At 49.3% G+C, this 19216-nt stretch overlaps 1 protein-coding gene across 1 annotated transcript in view; it reads left to right on the forward strand.

Moving 5' to 3' along the window:
• Positions 1 to 19216, forward strand: part of LOC137436654 (ryanodine receptor 2) — a 344268-nt gene that overhangs the window by 161952 nt on the left and 163100 nt on the right. Inside the window, exons 56-59 of the mRNA XM_078786637.1 lie at positions 13259 to 13384; positions 15232 to 15300; positions 17202 to 17277; positions 17737 to 17860. Coding sequence (XP_078642763.1) covers positions 13259 to 13384; positions 15232 to 15300; positions 17202 to 17277; positions 17737 to 17860 — 395 coding nt within the window. The remainder of the gene's footprint in view (positions 1 to 13258; positions 13385 to 15231; positions 15301 to 17201; positions 17278 to 17736; positions 17861 to 19216) is intronic.

Below are 19216 nucleotides of genomic sequence, written 5' to 3' on the forward strand. Positions count from 1 at the left end.
TTGATGTTATGGTGGGCCGAGCGGAATGGCCGCCGTGTCCGCACAAGTTACCCGATTATACTCGAACCTTGGCCGAGCCGCGCTACGCTAGATCAATGAAGGAAAAGGACACAACGGCTGGGATTAAAATGACACGACACCAGGGATACGGTTCTCAAGACCTCCGGAGGAGGTTATAATATGGCGGAAGGTTAGATTACAGGAATGAGAGGGACAGCATAGAAAGATAGGCACTTAGACACACTTATCTTAATTACCGACAGACCACAGATAAACAGGACAAAACTGACTCACACGGGGATTGATGGCAAGGAAAGCGGGCAGTCGATGGCTCAAGGTGCACTCTTGGCTCAAGGACAGAATCGACCCGGTCCGGTCCAAAGATGCGGGGAGGTATCGTCGCGCTGGGGGTGGCGTCCTTTGCTCTCCGTAGTTCAGGCGCATCTGACTTCACATCCGGTAAGTCGCTGCGTATCTCCGGCGGGGAGTGACACGCCCTCGGCTCGTTAGCTCCGCCCCAGATGGAATCGGCCCGTTGCTTCTCATTGGGTGCGGGGGGTTACCGGCTCCGCCCTTGACGAGGGGCCGACAGGCAGCCCCTTCGTGGTAACCCCGTCGGCGCACATGGGTAATGGCGGCTAACCGAGCCGGAGTGAGGACGCACACTCCCCGCGCGCGCCGTTGTTGTAGTTGTTGTAGTTGTTGTTGTAGTTGTTGTTTGGGGAAGAAAATGGGAGGAGGTATGGGAAGGTCCTAAACTCACTACTGGTGCCATATAATCACATTCTGGTGCAACGAAGAGTCAGAATTAATGGAAACGAGTCCTTAACTGACATAGACTAAGAATAACTAGCAAGATGTCCGAAAGTTGTCTACGTGAGATGCGGTGGACCTGGGCACGACATTTAATGGGGGAAAAAGGGGAAGGTCGGTTCTACAGAGTGTTATTTACAGGCAATGGGACTAGGGAATGGGGGATTGGGGATAGTTGGGGAGTATTGGGGAAATAGGGGAATATTTACAAGCGGATATGGAGGCCAAATGCCATATCCGCAACATTGCACCCTTCTCTACCCTCGGGGCGTCCCGACCCGATAAATTTTTACCTATTTTAGTGTGGCACTCAGATGTAGTTCCCTCTACTATTAACTCTACCCTGAGTGCGACAGTTTTACAGATATTCACAAATGAGTAAATATGTCCCCCTGCGACGTTGCACCCTTCTCCTCTCAGAAACACACCCACAGGATAACCGAATCGCGGAAAGAATTCGCAAACTAAACATACAGCCGGTAGGGAGCATTATTTACAAGACTACGCTGATATTTACACTACGATCCAGGACCTGTTTTTGGAGGAACACATGCAGATGTTATGCATAGAGAGAGCACGCATGCCAGCATCGATACACCAACCCACGAGTGCTCTGTGGCCTTACGGCCTTTAATAATGTGCAGAGCACCCCTTCCAAGCACCAAAAGCACCACCCCAAGCACCAATCGGTGCAGTCACCATTGTTCATTAAAATAAAAACAACAACCCCTAACCCTGCAGGTGTCTCTTGCTCTTCGTGTGGTGCACTTGGTGTTCTGGCTTCTTTAAAAATAAAGAAAGGCGCCAACCGCGTCCATTTCTGTATTGTGGCCGTCAGGGGCCAACTATTAGTGGTTCACCTGTATGGCATAGGTGCCACGTTGACCCATAGGTCCATCCACGGGTGGTGCTTGGCCGCAAAATAACTGCGGTCCATTGTGGGTGGCCACCAAAATTGCGGTCCATATGGTGTATCGATCCAGGCAGCAAGCAGCGAAAGTGCAGGCCCACAACTGCGGAGCCAGCACCTCTCTCTCCTCTCTCTCTGCTCCAAAGCCAGATCCTCGGAGGTGGGAGACAAAAGAAGCAGACAAGTGAGTAAGGTGGTAAGGGCGCAAAAGTGCACGCAACACAAGGTAATGCACACTAGGGGCACATGGGAACCAGGTGAGACAGGTACGTTCCTACCGTACGCTCCCGCCCCCCCCCCCACCAGGTAACCTACATGGCCCCTCCCTTACCCCTTACTGTATCCACAAAACACAACACTACCCATAAACATCTATTTTACTAATCAACAAACGTCCCTACTGTCTTCCCCGTTCCTCCCATAAACCAAATTCGTCTTCTCTCCCTCCTAACCAATCAAATTTGCCATTTTCAACTCTCATCAAAATTTGCCATCTCCAACTCAACATCATAATTTGCTATCACCAATTCATCATCAGTCCCTCCTAGGGAGGGAGAGATGGAATCACCCCGATGTCTCATCCACGTCGTGATGCGTCTCACAAATCCACACAGCAATCCTTATTTCCTGCACACAGAACAAAGAAAACACAGGTGTGGAGTCATCATCACCACAGGTAAGTGGCTGCGTATGGTGCGACAGGTTCATCAATCCTAACTATTTCCTAAATGACTTTAACAACTTTACCTTACCCGGGGTCTTTCTCCTGCCAAACCATTGGCCCTCTTACACTATGGGTTCTAAAAACCAATGCCCATTGACCAAACTGTGGTGCTTTTCAATTTGGGGTCTCACTCCCCCGATTCATCTCCCGGTGCCCTCGCACAATTTCTGGGCTGTGGCGTGTACCTCTCCCAGCGGGTCTACCCACCTGCACACCTCCACCACTGCAGTTGCCTCCGAGCTTACCTGCTCCTTACCCTAACCTAACTACCTGGGGAAGGCCCTCTGGCGCTCTCCCCACTCGGTGCCCTCTCTGGCACTGGGCTACCCGGGTCCGTCCTCCGGATCCTCGGGCCCCATCCACACCTCTACCGGCTCCCAGAGCCCACCTGCGGCCTCACCTGGCCGACATCCTCACAGTGGTGGAGTGCCCAACCAACTACACACACTAACAGGCGACACGCCCAGCCATTTCCACGACGCTAATGCACCCATTCACAATACCATTCTGCAACCCGCACCACAGATGCCAATATCCAACCACAATTTACCTGTACCCTCTACCTAACACTTACACTACCCGCCCCGGGTATCCGTGATGGGGGTCCACTCTTCCCCCATTCACACCTTCGCACCATGCACACCACTCCGTACCACTTACTCCAACTCTCTCCACACACCTGTACTTGCACACCTGTGCTCTCATTCTTGGTGCCACCTGCACCCTTCTCTCCCCAAGCGCATTCACGCTGATCCACAACACTCACTACTCATACACTGCTCCACACACCTGTCCAGTTCTCACACAGCATCATCTCATCTAACTACTCCCCTCTGAAACTTGCGCTTCCCAGTCGTCCCTTTAAACTATTGCGCTCCCTCGTCATTATCATCCACTCTAATCTACCTGCGTCCCCACTACAGGTATCAGTCACTATCTAAACCTTAACGTTACCTAATGTCATCTTCGCTAGATCCCTACACACAATATCCTAACCCACCCGGGCTAGTTTTCACTGCCATACACCCCATAATCTATAGCGCATTTGCCCCAGTTTGGGAAGGGTGGCAAGGATGCCACCCTTACCCACCGGGCCCATCGCTCCTCAATCCCCCAGTCCTCTGGCACTAATAAGCCCCCCTTATTCAGAGGTACTGGGTCCCGCCTCGGCATCTAAAGCCGAGGCAATCCACGGGGGCGCCTGCTCGCCGGTGTAAGGTCTTATCCGGTCGGCGTGGACGATCCGAGGGAGGGCTCGTGGCCCCATTTTGATCTTAATGACCACGTCACAGATTTGCGACAGGACGACTCCTGGGCCTTGCCAGGGGGAGGTGAGCTTTGGGCACCTTCCCTTCCGCCTCCGGGGATTAAAGAACCAAATCTTCATCCCCGGAGCGTATTGACTCCCCTGGCTCCGGTCGTCGTACCTGCGCTTCATCTTTTCCCCCGCCAGATGGAGTTGGCGGCGGGCGAAGGCATGGACTAGCTCCATGCCTTCCTCTAGGTGACGTGCGTACCCCTCCCTCGGCGGGTTAACCACTGTGTCTGGCACGGGACCGCATAGCAAGTCGGTGGGAGCCCGTAACTCCCGCCCATACATAAGCAACGCTGGACTGCATGCGGTGGCCCCGTGCTGGCTGGTTCGGTAGGCCATGAGCAAATAAGGGAGATGTTCGTCCCAGTCATCCTGACGGGTGGCGGTGAACAGTGCCAGTTGTTGGATTAAAGTTCGGTTGAATCTTTCCACCATCCCGTCAGATTGAGGTCTTAAAGGCGTTGTTCTGGTTTTCCGAATTGACAGGAGACTGCACACATCTTTTAGCAATTTGCTCTCAAAATTTCGTCCCTGGTCGGTGTGCAACTCCTGTGGAATCCCATGCCGGCACACAAATCCTTCCACGAAGGCCTGCGCTACCACCCCTGCTTCTTGGTTGGGGAGGGCGTAGGCCTCCGGCCACTTGGTGAAGTAGTCCATCACAACGAGGATGTACTTATTACCTAGGCGGGTGCGGGGTAGTGGGCCTAGGATATCCATGGCCACCCGCTCTAGGGGGGCCCCCACCTGGTGTAATTGAAGGGGGGCCCTCATCCTCCGTGCTGGTCCCTTTTTGGCAGTACAGGCGTCGCATCTCCGACACCAGTCCTGTATGTCGCGCCCCATATTCACCCAATAAAACCTCCGGCGTACCCGCGATATTGTCTTTGTCCTGCCCAAATGGCCGCCGGAGCGGGTACCATGCACCTGTTGCAATATGACGTTCTTGAATTTGTCAGGGACTATCACCAGCCAGGAAGTTCTATCAGAGGGAACCTCCACCCACTTGCGATACAAGATGTTATCCTTCAATTCCAGGGTCTGCCACTGAGCCCAATATGCCTTTGTTTGTGCCCCGAGGGGGGTGACCTCTTCCCCCTTTGGTCTTTGCCCCAATTTGACCCAATTGAACACTGGCCCCAGGACAGGATCCTCCTGCTGGGCCGTGCTCCATGCCAAAGTTCCGAATTCCTCATCTGCGGTTAGTGGCAAAATTGGCCCTCTCACCCGGGTTGCCCGGACAACGAGGGTCGGGTCCGAATCGCCCAATTGTTCCCTCTCCTCGTGTCTCGCACAAAATTTGCAGTTTTCCCCCAGACAAGGACGCCGAGAGAGTGCGTCCGCATTACCATGGGCCTTCCCGGCCCTATGGGCCACATCAAAATCGTACTGCTGCAACTTTTCCAACCACCTTGCAATTTGGCCCTCTGGTTCCTTGAACCGAAGGAGCCATTGCAAGGAGGAATGGTCAGTTCTAACCAAAAATTTCCGCCCGTACAAGTACGGGTGGAAATGGTTCATGGCAGCCAGCATAGCCAATAACTCTTTGCGAGTGACGCAATAATTTCTCTCGGGCCTACTTAAGGCCCGACTATAATAACCAATCACTCTCTCCACGCCCTCCTGTGTCTGAGACAAAACTGCGCCCAATCCTTCCTGGCTCGCATCCGTGTCCAGGGTAAATGCCCCGTTGCTAGTGGGGTACGCTAGAAGGGGTGCGGATGTCAGACACCCCTTCAATTTTTGGAAGGCCTCGTGGCACTCCCGTGTCCAATTAAATCGCGTCCCCTTCTCCGTAAGCCGGTGGAGGGGACGGGCCAACTCCGCAAATTTCGCCACAAAGCGCCGGTAGTAGGAGCAGAGTCCCAAAAATCGCCGCACCTCTTTGATGGTACGTGGTGCGGGCCACTCCTCTACCGCTTTAATTTTGTCTGGGTCCGTTTTTACCCCCTCGCGGCCGATCACGTGACCTAGATAGGCCACCTCTCTTGCAAACAAAGTGCACTTACTCGGGTTCAGCTTCAACCCTGCCTGTCTGAGGCACCCGAACACCTGGTCCAAATTAGCTACTGCCTGGGGGAACGTTTGGGCATGTACCAGGACGTCATCCAGGTACACCAGGCATGATTGCCATGGCATGCCGCCTAGTACATGCTCCATCAATCTTTCAAAGGTGGCGGGGGCGTTACACAAACCAAACGGCATCACAGTAAACTGATACAGTCCCTTACCTGTGGAAAATGCCGTTTTCTCCTTCCCTGCCCTATCCATATCCACCTGCCAATACCCACTCTTGAGGTCCAAAGTTGTGAACCAATTTGAGCCCGCAACGGCATCGAGGGTGTCATCAATCCTTGGCAGGGGATATGAGTCCTTGAGTGTCACGTTGTTTAGCTGGCGATAGTCCACGCAGAACCGCGTGGTCCCATCCTTCTTTTTGACCAGCACAACAGGTGACATCCAAGGACTTCCCGAGGGCTCGATCACGCCTGCGTCGAGCATTTTTTCAACCTGCTCGTCAGCTTCCGCCCTCTTGCTCCAAGGGAGCCGTCGGGCGGCCTGACGAATAGGCCGGGCCTCACCGGTGTGGATCTGATGTTTCACCAGGCCCGTACGTCCAATATCCTCGGTGGACAGGGAGAAGAGGTCCAAATGGGACCCAACCAGTTTGTGTAAGGCCTCCCTCTGGGTACCTCCCAACTCTACGCTACTACGATTTACCATCTCGCAAATGGGATCGGGCCAATTCCTACTTGTTATTGAAGGCTCCCCCCGGGGTCGGCTCGGCTGGACGTTCTCGCCCCTCACTGTCGCGACTTCCTCAACTGGGGTGCAGCCAGCTACCCTCGTGCCCCTTACTATAGTGCGTGGTTCTGTACTCATATTTATTACTCGGACGGCCACTACCGGTCCGTCCGTTTTTACAAGGGTGCGGCCCACGATTAAACCCGGTATGGACTGCGCTGCCACCGGTTCGACCAGGCCGCAGGACTCCTGCCACGTTGGGCGAGCTGCCCACCGGGCCGGCACTATCGCCTCGGCCCTTGGGGGGATGGTCACGGCCTCGGAAGCCTCCAGCTCCGCTCTCTCGGCCGTGCTCACTCCCCCTAACGGCAGCTCTTCTACTCCCACCTGCAGGATCCCCCGGCACAAGTCGATTTTACAGCCGCTGGCAGTCAACAGTTCCAACCCTATTAAACATGGGTCGCACACCTCCGCCACCCAAACATCTATCTCCCTCCTTACCGACCCTAACTTGAGGGTCACAGAACCACGCCCTATGATCGGGGCCGTTACCCCGGTAGCAAGCTGCAAACTATAATTTTGCAGGCGCTGGATCTTATCCCAGCCACCTGCGCTCGAATCCAGGACCACAGGGCTGATGATCGTGGCGCTAGCTCCTGTGTCCACGACGGCGTCTACCCCCACGCCGGCAATTTTGCATCTAATTGTCAGACTACCGGTTCCAATTTGGCCACAATAAATGACCTGTCGCGTCAATGAGGGCTCTCCTCCATCCTCTTCTGCCGAACACCGCCCTACGTGCCCGACACCTTCTAGTTCCCCGGGGTCTGGTGGGGGGGTGTCTGGGGTCGGCTAACCCGCTCTCCCCTGGGCGGAGTTGAGGACCTCAACCGCCGGGGATCATCCCGGCGCGTGGCTCGACAGTGCCGCGCCAGGTGACCCAGACGGTTGCAAGTGTAGCACCTCACCTGGTAAGGTGCTTGTCTCCGGAATTCCAAATTTCCCCCCCTGTAGGTCCGAATTGGATTACCCGCTCGTGGTCCACCGCGGGCCACCTCCGGGGCCGCCTGCCATGGTCCAGGTCCCGCCAGGCGCTGGTCCACCAGCCTCCGGACCATGCCCGCCAGGTGAGGACCCACGTCGTGGGCGGGCCCCCTAAGGGGTCCGCCCTCCATCGGGGGTCCCACCTAGCGGACCGCCATTGCGAGACGCTCGCCCCCCCGGGCCAGGGGCCTCGCTGCTTCCCAACGGGCCGCAGCGTCAGCCGCCTGGCTCAGAGTCTGCGGGCGCCACATGGCGAGCTGTTGCCGGAGCTCAATGTCCGGGAGGGCCTGGATAAAATGGTCCAGCGCCAGGCTTTCCCGGGAAATCCGCTGCCATGCGAGCATGTGCGATCCCCACTGCGCGGTGAATGTCGTGGGCAAGTTCCCCGATGGCTTCCTGGGGCTTGCGCTTTCGCAGCGCGAGCTGAGCTTTAACAAGCTCGCTCTGCTGTTCTATGCCGAATCGATTAATTAGGGCGTCGCGGAGGGCTGGCAGGGTGAGAGCACCCGCTGGTAATGCCGTCAGCACCTCCGCCGCCGCGCCGCGCAATGCGGCCACCAGGTGTACTCCACCTTCGTCCTCACCCCAACCGTTGCCCTTACACACACAGTCGAACTGCGCCAGGTACGCGCGTAGATCACTCTTGCCGTCATACGGCGCGAGTGGGACCTTGTGGGACCACCTCGTATGCGAGTCGTTGCCCGCCTGCCGGACCCCGTGCGTCGCCCCTTGCGGGGTCAGCGCGGGGCCGAACCGGCCGGGCCCCCACAGTACATTACCCCCAAGGGGCTCTCGTGCCTCCCCGGTCCCTCCAACAACTACCCCTGTTGGTGTCGATGCATGGGTCACACCTCCGCAACCCGCTACCCATTCCATACCACCACAACCTTGCTCACCCACACCTCGCACCTCTCGTTCCATACCCTCCGGACCAGCCATACACCTCACTCGTGGCCTCTCACGAACATCCGGGTCTATCTCGACCCCCAAGCTTATTAAATCACCTGGCGCATCATACGCACGACCATATTGGTCACCACTTACACCGGGTCCTCTTTCTCTTCGCTTCTCCTCCATCACCTGCGAATCCCTCATCCGGTTAATGAGCACATCATCACGATCCGAACACAGACTTTGGACCAATTCTTTTACTTCCTCCTTTATCTCTTTCTTATCCTCTCTCCGTCGCTTCTTAATTTCGCTCACCCCTTCTTCCACTTCTTCTAATTTCTGCTTCACCTCCTTCATCTCTTCGTGCGCCCCTTTAAGTTCTTCCTCTAACTCCACTTTATTTTTTTGCTATGTGCTCCCGCACCTCCCGCTCTTTAACCTCCATCACCTCTACCACCTTGTCCATTTTCCTCGTCAGGTCCTCATGTACCGTCTGACACTCTTTTTTAATTACCCCTACGTCCTTTTTCATCTCCTTCTGTGTCGATTTTAAACCCTCTATTACCGCTGTGTTCTTCTTTACCTGGTCCCCCAACTCCTTTTGTCCCACTGTCAGTTGTTCTACTCCCAGCGTCAACTCCTCTATACCCCCTTGCAATTTTACAGTCCCCTTTCTCACCTCCTTCTCCATGCGCTCCTTACAGTGCCTCACCTCCTCGCGCACTCCTCCGACCTCCTCACTCACTCCTCTTCTGATCTCCTCTCCCATCACTTGCATCTCCTGCCCAGATGCCACCCTCATCTGCTCCATTTCCTCCCTGTGAGCATCCAGTTTGGTTTCTACCCCCATTCTGACCCCCTCTATCTGCTGCCCCATTTGTTTAACTTCCCTTTCTGCTTGGTCCCTCATGTCCCTCAATTTGCCTTCCATACTGTTTTCTAACCCCTCTAACCCCTTTTTCATCCCTTCCATTTGATTCTCCTGAACGGCCATTCTGTTTTCTACCCCCATTAACCCCTCCTGTATTTCCCCTAATCTATTGTCTAATCCCTCTATTCTACTCCCTAACCCATGTTTCACCCCTTCTATCCCATTGTCTAACCCCTCTAATTTCTTGTCTAATCCCTCACCGGTACCCCTCGCTTCGTCCCTCATTACCCCCATTTGGCCCTCTAATCGCTCACTCTGAGCATCCATCCGATTCCCCATTTGTCCCATACTGCTTTTCAAACCTCTAATTTGGTCTCCCAATTGCTCACTATTCTTTTCCATAAGGGCCGTCATTTGCATAAAAAAAAGATTCAAATCCCCCGGTGGCGCTACCACGGTCGCGGGCGTGGACGCCGTGGCCATCTGCGAGGCGCCATTTTCCGCGCCCGCAACGTCGGGCGCAACGACGCTATTTTGTGCGTCTGCTACCCTCACTGCTTCGCTCTCCTTATGTCCCCCATTTTGGTCCTGGACCGACCCTGCCTCACTCTCCTCTACCGGACCCCAGCCGACTTGGTCTGCCATAGCGCGACTTTCAAAATTCGGGTTTTTATATTTTGTAAAACACAATCAAATTTCGCCGTTATAATTTCGAGCGCGGGAAACGCGCTCCGGATCGAATTCTACCTCCCAACACCAATTGTTACCCTAGTGGTACAATTGGTGTTCCAAAATTTGGGCCTAATAAATTTAGTCCCAGGTCCGAATCCGACACTCCTGACACCAATTGTTACGGACACGACTTTGATGTTATGGTGGGCCGAGCGGAATGGCCGCCGTGTCCGCACAAGTTACCCGATTATACTCGAACCTTGGCCGAGCCGCGCTACGCTAGATCAATGAAGGAAAAGGACACAACGGCTGGGATTAAAATGACACGACACCAGGGATACGGTTCTCAAGACCTCCGGAGGAGGTTATAATATGGCGGAAGGTTAGATTACAGGAATGAGAGGGACAGCATAGAAAGATAGGCACTTAGACACACTTATCTTAATTCCCGACAGACCACAGATAAACAGGACAAAACTGACTCACACGGGGATTGATGGCAAGGAAAGCGGGCAGTCGATGGCTCAAGGTGCACTCTTGGCTCAAGGACAGAATCGACCCGGTCCGGTCCAAAGATGCGGGGAGGTATCGTCGCGCTGGGGGTGGCGTCCTTTGCTCTCCGTAGTTCAGGCGCATCTGACTTCACATCCGGTAAGTCGCTGCGTATCTCCGGCGGGGAGTGACACGCCCTCGGCTCGTTAGCTCCGCCCCAGATGGAATCGGCCCGTTGCTTCTCATTGGGTGCGGGGGGTTACCGGCTCCGCCCTTGACGAGGGGCCGACAGGCAGCCCCTTCGTGGTAACCCCGTCGGCGCACATGGGTAATGGCGGCTAACCGAGCCGGAGTGAGGACGCACACTCCCCGCGCGCGCCGTTGTTGTAGTTGTTGTAGTTGTTGTTGTAGTTGTTGTTTGGGGAAGAAGATGGGAGGAGGTATGGGAAGGTCCTAAACTCACTACTGGTGCCATATAATCACATTCTGGTGCAACGAAGAGTCAGAATTAATGGAAACGAGTCCTTAACTGACATAGACTAAGAATAACTAGCAAGATGTCCGAAAGTTGTCTACGTGAGATGCGGTGGACCTGGGCACGACATTTAATGGGGGAAAAAGGGGAAGGTCGGTTCTACAGAGTGTTATTTACAGGCAATGGGACTAGGGAATGGGGGATTGGGGATAGTTGGGGAGTATTGGGGAAATAGGGGAATATTTACAAGCGGATATGGAGGCCAAATGCCATATCCGCAACAATATATATATATATATATATATATATATATATATATATATATAGGTATATATATATATATATATATATATATATATATATATATATATGTGTGCAGTATATGTATTTATGTATGTGCAGTATATGTATATATATATATATATATATGTTTGTACAGTATATGTATATATGTATGTACAGTATATGTACAGTGCATTCTGAAAGTATTCAGACCCCTTCACTTTTTTCACATTTTGTTATGTTGCAGCCTTATGCTGAAATCGTTTAAATTCATTTTTTCCCTCATCAATCTACACTCAATACCCCATAATGACAAAGAGAAAACAGGATTTTAGAAAGTTTTGCAAATTTATTAAAAAGAAAAAACTGAAATATCACATTGACATAAGTATTCAGACCCCTTGCAAGGACATCTGAAATTTAGCTCAGGTGCCTCCCATTTCTCTTGATCATCTTTGAGATGTTTATACACCTTGATTGGAGTCCACCTGTGGTAAATTCAATTGATTGGACATGATTTGGAAAGGCACACACCTGTCTGTATAAGGTCTCACAGCTGACAATGCATATCAGAGCAAAAACCAAGTCATGAGGTCGAAGGAACTGCCTGCAGAGCTCAGAGACAGGATTGTGTCGAGCCACAGATCTGCGGAAGCCTACAAAAAAATCACTGCTGCATTGAAGGTTCCCAAGAGCACAGTGGCCTCCATAATTCTTAAATGGAAGAAGTTTGGAACAACCAGGACTCTTCCTAGAGCTGGCCGCCCGGCCAAACTGAACAATCGGGGGAGAAAGGCCTTGGTAAGAGAGGTGACCAAGAACCCGATGGTCACTCTGGCTGAGCTCCAGAGATCCTGTATGGAGATGGGAGAAACTTCCAGAAGGACAACCATCACTGCAACGCTCCACCGATCTGGGCTTTATGGCAGAGTGGCCAGACGGAAGCCTCTCCTCAGTGAAAGACACATGAAAGCCGCTTGGAGTTTGCAAAAACGCACCTAAAGGACTCTCAGACTGCGAGAAACAAGATTCTGTGGTCTGATGAAACCAAGATTGAACTGTTTGGCTTCCATCTGGCCACCCTGCCATAAAGCCCAGATAGGTGGAGTGTTGCAGTGATGGTTGTCCTTCTGGAAGTTTCTCCCATCTCCACACAGGATCTCTGGAGCTCAGCCAGAGTGACCATCGGGTTCTTGGTCACCTCTCTTACCAAGGCCCTTCTCCCCCGATTGTTCAGTTTGGCCGGCCGGCCAGCTCTAGGAAGAGTCCTGGTTGTTCCAAACTTCTTCCATTTAAGAATTATGGAGGCCACTGGGCTCTTGGGAACTTGAATGCAGCAGAATTTTTTTTTGTAGGCTTCCCCAGATCTGTGCCTCGACACAATCCTGTCTCTGAGCTCTGCAGGCAGTTCCTTCGACCTCATGGCTTGGTTTTTGCTCTGATATGCATTGTCAGCTGTGAGACCTCATATAGACAGGTGTGTGCCTTTCCAAATCATGTCCAATCAATTGAATTTACCACAGGTGGACTCCAATCAAGGTGTAGAAACATCTCAAAGATGATCAAGAGAAATGGGAGGCACCTGAGCTGAATTTCAAGTGTCATAGCAAAGGGTATGAATACTTATGTCAATGTGATATTTCAGTTTTTTCTTTTTAATAAATTTGCAAAACTTTCTAAAATCCTGTTTTCTCTTTGTCATTATGGGGTATTGAGTGCAGATTGATGAGGGAAAAAATGAATTTAAACGATTTCAGCATAAGGCTGCAACATAACAAAATGTGAAAAAAGTGAAGGGGTCTGAATACTTTCTGAATGCATTGTATATTTGTATGTGCAGTATATGAATGTATATATATATATATATACACACACACACATGCAGTCTCAAAAGTTTTGTGTTTTTTATAAAATTAATATTTGACATTATGTTTTATCTAGCTGCTCAAGTTGTCCGAGAGCAGACTGTTTGGCCTTTTTTCTTTATTCCTAAGTCCATTATTGTCACATTTTCCTTTGTACAGGAAAAGGAAACGTACCGCTGGCCAATCAAGGAATCCATAAAAACAATGCTGGCATTGAGTTGGATGATTGAGCGCTCACGTGATGCTGATGCTATGGCAACACAAATGAAGACCCAGAGTTCTCAGGTGAGAGTGAGATCTGTATTGTCTGTTGTTGGTGAAGAAGCATTGCTACAATATGGCTCTGTGGATTTCTCCTTGGACCAGAGAACATTTTAAACTTGAAGATATCCTGATAACCACACTTTTGCGAAGCCATCCTGAACGAGGAACGAGAGGGTGACAGCATTCTGCGCAAAATCGTGTGGTCCGATGAAGCAAACTTTAAGCTATCGGGTGCCGTTAATCGGCACAATTGTGTGTACCACGCAACTGAAAACCCTAAAGTCACGATTGAGCAACAGCTCAATCAACCTGGGGTGACAGTGTGGGCTGGCCTGTCCTGCAAAGGTGTCGTTGCACCTATCATTCTGCGCAGGACTGTCGATCAACACGTGTATCTGAACATGCTGACGGATACAATCATACCACAGGAACGCGAACCCTGTTCCTTGGGATAGCCTACAACGACACTGTTTTACCCTTGTTCCTAGGAATAGCCTGATAACCACACTGTTTTACCCTTGTTAGCCTGATAACCACACTATTTTACCCTTGTTCCGAGGGATAGCCTGATAATCACACTGTTTTACCCTTGTTAGCCTGATAACCACACTATTTTACTCTTGTTCCGAGGGATAGCCTGATAATCACACTGTTTTACCCTTGATAGCCTGATAACCACACTATTTTACCCTTGTTCCGAGGGATAGCCTGATAATCACACTGTTTTACCCTTGTTAGCCTGATAACCACACTATTTTACCCTTGTTCCGAGGGATAGCCTGATAATCACACTGTTTTACCCTTGTTAGCCTGATAACCACACTATTTTACCCTTGTTCCGAGGGATAGCCTGATAACCACACTGTTTTACCCTTGTTAGCCTGATAACCACACTGTTTTACCGTTGTTAGCCTGATAACCACACTATTTTACCCTTGTTCCGAGGGATAGCCTGATAATCACACTGTTTTACCCTTGATAGCCTGATAACCACACTATTTTACCCTTGTTCCGAGGGATAGCCTGATAACCACACTGTTTTACCCTTGTTAGCCTGATAACCACACTGTTTTACCCTTGTTCCGAGGGATAGCCTGATAATCACACTATTTTACCCTTGATAGCCTGATAACCACACTATTTTACCCTTGTTCCGAGGGATAGCCTGATAACCACACTGTTTTACCCTTGATAGCCTGATAACCACACTATTTTACCCTTGTTCCGAGGGATAGCCTGATAATCACACTGTTTTACCCTTGTTAGCCTGATAACCACACTATTTTACCCTTGTTCCGAGGGATAGCCTGATAACCACACTGTTTTACCCTTGTTAGCCTGATAACCACACTGTTTTACCGTTGTTAGCCTGATAACCACACTATTTTACCCTTGTTCCGAGGGATAGCCTGATAATCACACTGTTTTACCCTTGATAGCCTGATAACCACACTATTTTACCCTTGTTCCGAGGGATAGCCTGATAACCACACTGTTTTACCCTTGTTAGCCTGATAACCACACTGTTTTACCCTTGTTCCGAGGGATAGCCTGATAACCACACTGTTTTACCCTTGATAGCCTGATAACCACACTGTTTTACCCTTGATAGCCTGATAACCACACTGTTTTACCCTTGATAGCCTGATAACCACACTGTTTTACCCTTATATCGGTTTGTTTTTCCCGATTGCCTTCACTCAATATTTGTTGTGTCTGTAAGACAAAGGCCCAGACATGCCATTAGTTGTTCTGCGGAATTATCGAGTTGTCTTTCTTTGTCCTGATCTCATCTCAAACATCCTCTTTTGCATTATCTCAATGACCAGGATGATATACAGATTGTATTTCATTTGGTATGCTTACAGACACCATCGGACGGTTACACACCACGACCGGCAGACCTCAACAGTGTCGCGCTGTCCCGTGACCTCCAGGTGAAATCCACTAATTGATAATATAGCTCTGAACATGTGCAATGTATTTTTTCTTTAGAATGCATCTTGCTGTGTTTTTGTTTTAAAACGCAAATGAACTCTCAGCTGAAAGGTGTATTGTAGAGGAAAATATTTGGCGTCATGTTTTGGCCAAATTGTTGTTGATATATCTGTTCCCCATGCAGGATGTTTCCATTTTAAGATCACTTGTTGTTGGGTATTGTTTCCATACCTTAATTACTGTGTTGTTCTTACGTGAAACCATGGCAACACTTTTCACGGCTTAAGCTATCATCCTCGTTTAGCCTTTGCTTTCTGAAAATCATCCTCGAATGGTTTACGTCATTGTGTTTTAGTCCATTTGAGGGAGTTTACCATTTCCTTTTCAATTGTACTTTTGTTCCAAGCTTTTGTGCTGAACAGCTTTCAATTGGAGTTTGTATCTCCAAGTTTTTTTAATTCTTTCCATTATATATTTTTTATTCCAAAGATCTTTTCCATTTTAAATGTCATACTAAAGGCATTGGGTACTGAAACTTCAGCGATCAATGATGGTTACTTTGATTTGTTTCTAATCGTTGAGGTTTTAGTGCGTTAATTGCAGCTGATAGAGACAGACAATGATTAGCCCCACTCCTTAAAAAAAAGAAGAAGAAGACAGGGGCATATTGTAATGGGCTCCGTCTGTCCGTCCGTCTGTCACGCTATCTCCTCCTAAATGATTGTGCAGAAATTCACCAAATTTAGTAGTCATGATCATCACATAGCAAGAAGGTACGAGAGTAGTATAATCTCCGGCCCCATTCTCTCGGTAAGGGTCAAAAGGACAAATTTCCAAAAACGCAATCATGGGCACAGTTTTAAACATTTTTTTCGATGAAACTTTGTATATGCAATCCACATTGGGAGATGCATGACATATCCAGGGGGTGGGGGACTTAGGATCAAAGGGTTAAAAAAAACCAGGGAAAATATTTTAAACTCAATATTGTGTCGTTTCTGGTGGAACTTTATGCCATTTTTCGACTTTGCTTTAGGTGGGAAGCATTGGCATTTGTGATGGATTGCCATCGACCGCTCTAATTTTATGTTCTAACGGTCACTGGGTCTCTAAAGACCGGCACGCCTGCCAGTAAGGAAGGGTGTGAGAGGTCCCTCCCTTAATTTGCTTATGTGCTGGCGACTGGGTAGTGCAGTTGCTTCCCACGGTGACTCTTGGGACAAAAAACAGGGGGGGGGGGGGCAGGGAACGTCTGAAGGAAGAACCAGCACCAGGACCATAATGAACCACTGGAGCAGGGAAAAGCTGGATGCAGGGAGAGCTTTCATGTTACGCATGGCGTCTTTTATTAACTCCTCTGTGAGTGGCCCCTCGGTCTGCCAACCACTCTACGTGAACAGTCACCCCCACCTTTTTGGAGCCGCGTGGTCCCATGTGTTCCTGTCCTCACGCAAGCAACGTACACCAACATCTCTTTCGGCGTCACTGGTGCCATGTGCACATACTTGCCCTGACTGCTTGGTTCATGTGGCACCGTGCACGGTTCTCCCCATTGGACCACATGCACCTAGGTGCTGTTAATGGGAATGACATATACAGACAGATCACATCAGGGAAAACCACCTAAAACACAGAGGTGGGGACATGGGAGCATATACACAAACTTTGGGGGAAGAGAGGACAAGAGCTTTTCTAAAAACCTCATTCGACAAAGCTTTGCCACTACATTAATTAAATACGCTTATGCTAAAATGTACTATGAAATAAGCATTCTAATTTATTCCCATTTAACCCCTTAGCCATATCCATAACAATATTGTGCACAGTCATTTACCATAACATGATTGATGACTCAGATATTTGTACACAACCCCGAATCCCCAAACCACGCTACATCTAGTCTATGGCTGAACAGCTGGCAGAGAATTACCACAACACCTGGGCAAAGAACAAGAAGATCGAGCTTGATGGAAAAGGTACGAGATCCAATAAAATGAAGACTTTTGTGGATTGTCTGAGCATTGTGTACTTGTGTGGAGCTGCTCACACTCAAGATTTGAATCCCACTGACTATCTTTGTTAAATTACAAACTTGCTCTCTGAGGAATGGAAACAAGCTCAGGCTGAGATTACTTTCAGAGTATTTATTATGAATCCACTTGCATGTTATTTTGGTATGTAATATTTTTCACTTTAATAATGTAATAACAATGATAATAATGTAATAAGAATGTTTAATAATGTAATGTAATATTTATTTATTTCTTTATTTTGCTTTAAGAATTACTATGGACACAACATTCTTCTTCATTCATGATTTCCATATCGTTCCTATTATGGATGATAATTGCTTTTAACACTTTCTTTGCTTTTAAAGTAAGTGACTGTACCTTTGATGAGATAAACGTTGACGTTAGACTATGTTTGCCCGACAGGAGGAGGGACTCACCCTCTCCTTGTTCCGTACGACACACTCACAGCAAAGGAAAAGGCCAAAGATAGAGAAAAGGCTCAGGAACTGCTCAAGTTCCTTCAGATGAATGGATATGCCATTACACGGTCAGTGCAACTCTGAACTAAGGTGGACAATGTAAGTGTCCAGTGAACTAGGTATAGGTACACGTATGTATGATTGCTTCTGGCCATTTTCTCATTTCTCAGGATTCTGACCACATATTAACGTCAGACTCTCAAACAGTCTGTTAGTGTCACAACTTCAGCACAGAATTTGTACTTTCAGAACAATGAATGTCATAAACCCCCAAAATTATTTAATTGATTGATGTACCACCAGTGTAGTCCTGACTTGCATTTATTAAAAAGATTTAAACCCAGATAGCACACCGATGTTTAGCCAACATTGCAATGGATCAGCAAAGTTCGGAACAGTCGCAAGCGGATTTCCAACGTCGGTCCAATATTGCCAATATGGTGTTAATGCGACGTCGATTTGCCAACGTTGTCGCTGATGCTGGGCCAACATCTGTGGGTTAGCTGGGATAGCAAAAGCGATTGATAGACAAAGCACTCTGGCATGGTGATGTACAGTACAAAGCAACTGATGACTGGCACCAGAATGCCACCTCAGAACGGCCAGAATTTCTTTTCTCCATTAAAGCTGTCTTTTATTTATATCCTTGCAAATATTTCTTCTGTTTGTGCTGTGCAGTTATTGGCCCTCTTGTTGAACTCGTCTTGTGACCTTTTCTGTGTTAGTTATTTAATTATTTCATTACTATTTTTACGACAAGGCCCAGATAACTCAGAAAATCCGATGTGTCTATCAAAAGGCCACCTACGCCATCTACAACATTCACTTCTGGCCGGTTATTCATGCCCTGGGTTAGTTTACCACACCTGTGAGATAATTGAAGCAGTTGGAGAACCATGCTGGCAGCTGCTTAATGGATATTAATTGGCTGAGTGAACCAGCGTTACGTGCCACACCCTATCATCTATCACACCAATAATCACTTGGGCCAAACTCGAGCAGGATAAGTCAAGACACGATATCAATACTTTCAGGGATCTATTACAACAAGCATGAATTGGCAGGAGAAATGGCAGTTGGCGAATTCAAATGGGGAAAGGTGGGAAAACTTAGGATGGGCAATACAAGTAATTTCACACAATCTACAAGCACGTGTACATTCCCCTTTTCCCCTACGTGATATTCCCGCCATTGGATGCCTTAGAACAATCACTTAGCGCATCTAATTTAGGTGACAGTCATTTAAAATCAGCGCCAGCATTTAGATGATAACTCCACACTCGGTCACATCTAATTGCCTAGACGGCACGACACATACGGGGAACGTATTTATCTCCTGAGCACGTCGACGAGGACCTCCAGAGCCAATACTTAGTACCCCGAGCCCTCCCCTCAAAGGGGCGAGGTCGTAACACAAACCCAGT

Source organism: Myxine glutinosa, chromosome 11 (assembly GCF_964187855.1).
Source record: "Myxine glutinosa chromosome 11, kmMyxGlut1.1, whole genome shotgun sequence".
In the NCBI taxonomy this organism is placed as follows: Eukaryota; Metazoa; Chordata; class Myxini; order Myxiniformes; family Myxinidae; genus Myxine; species Myxine glutinosa.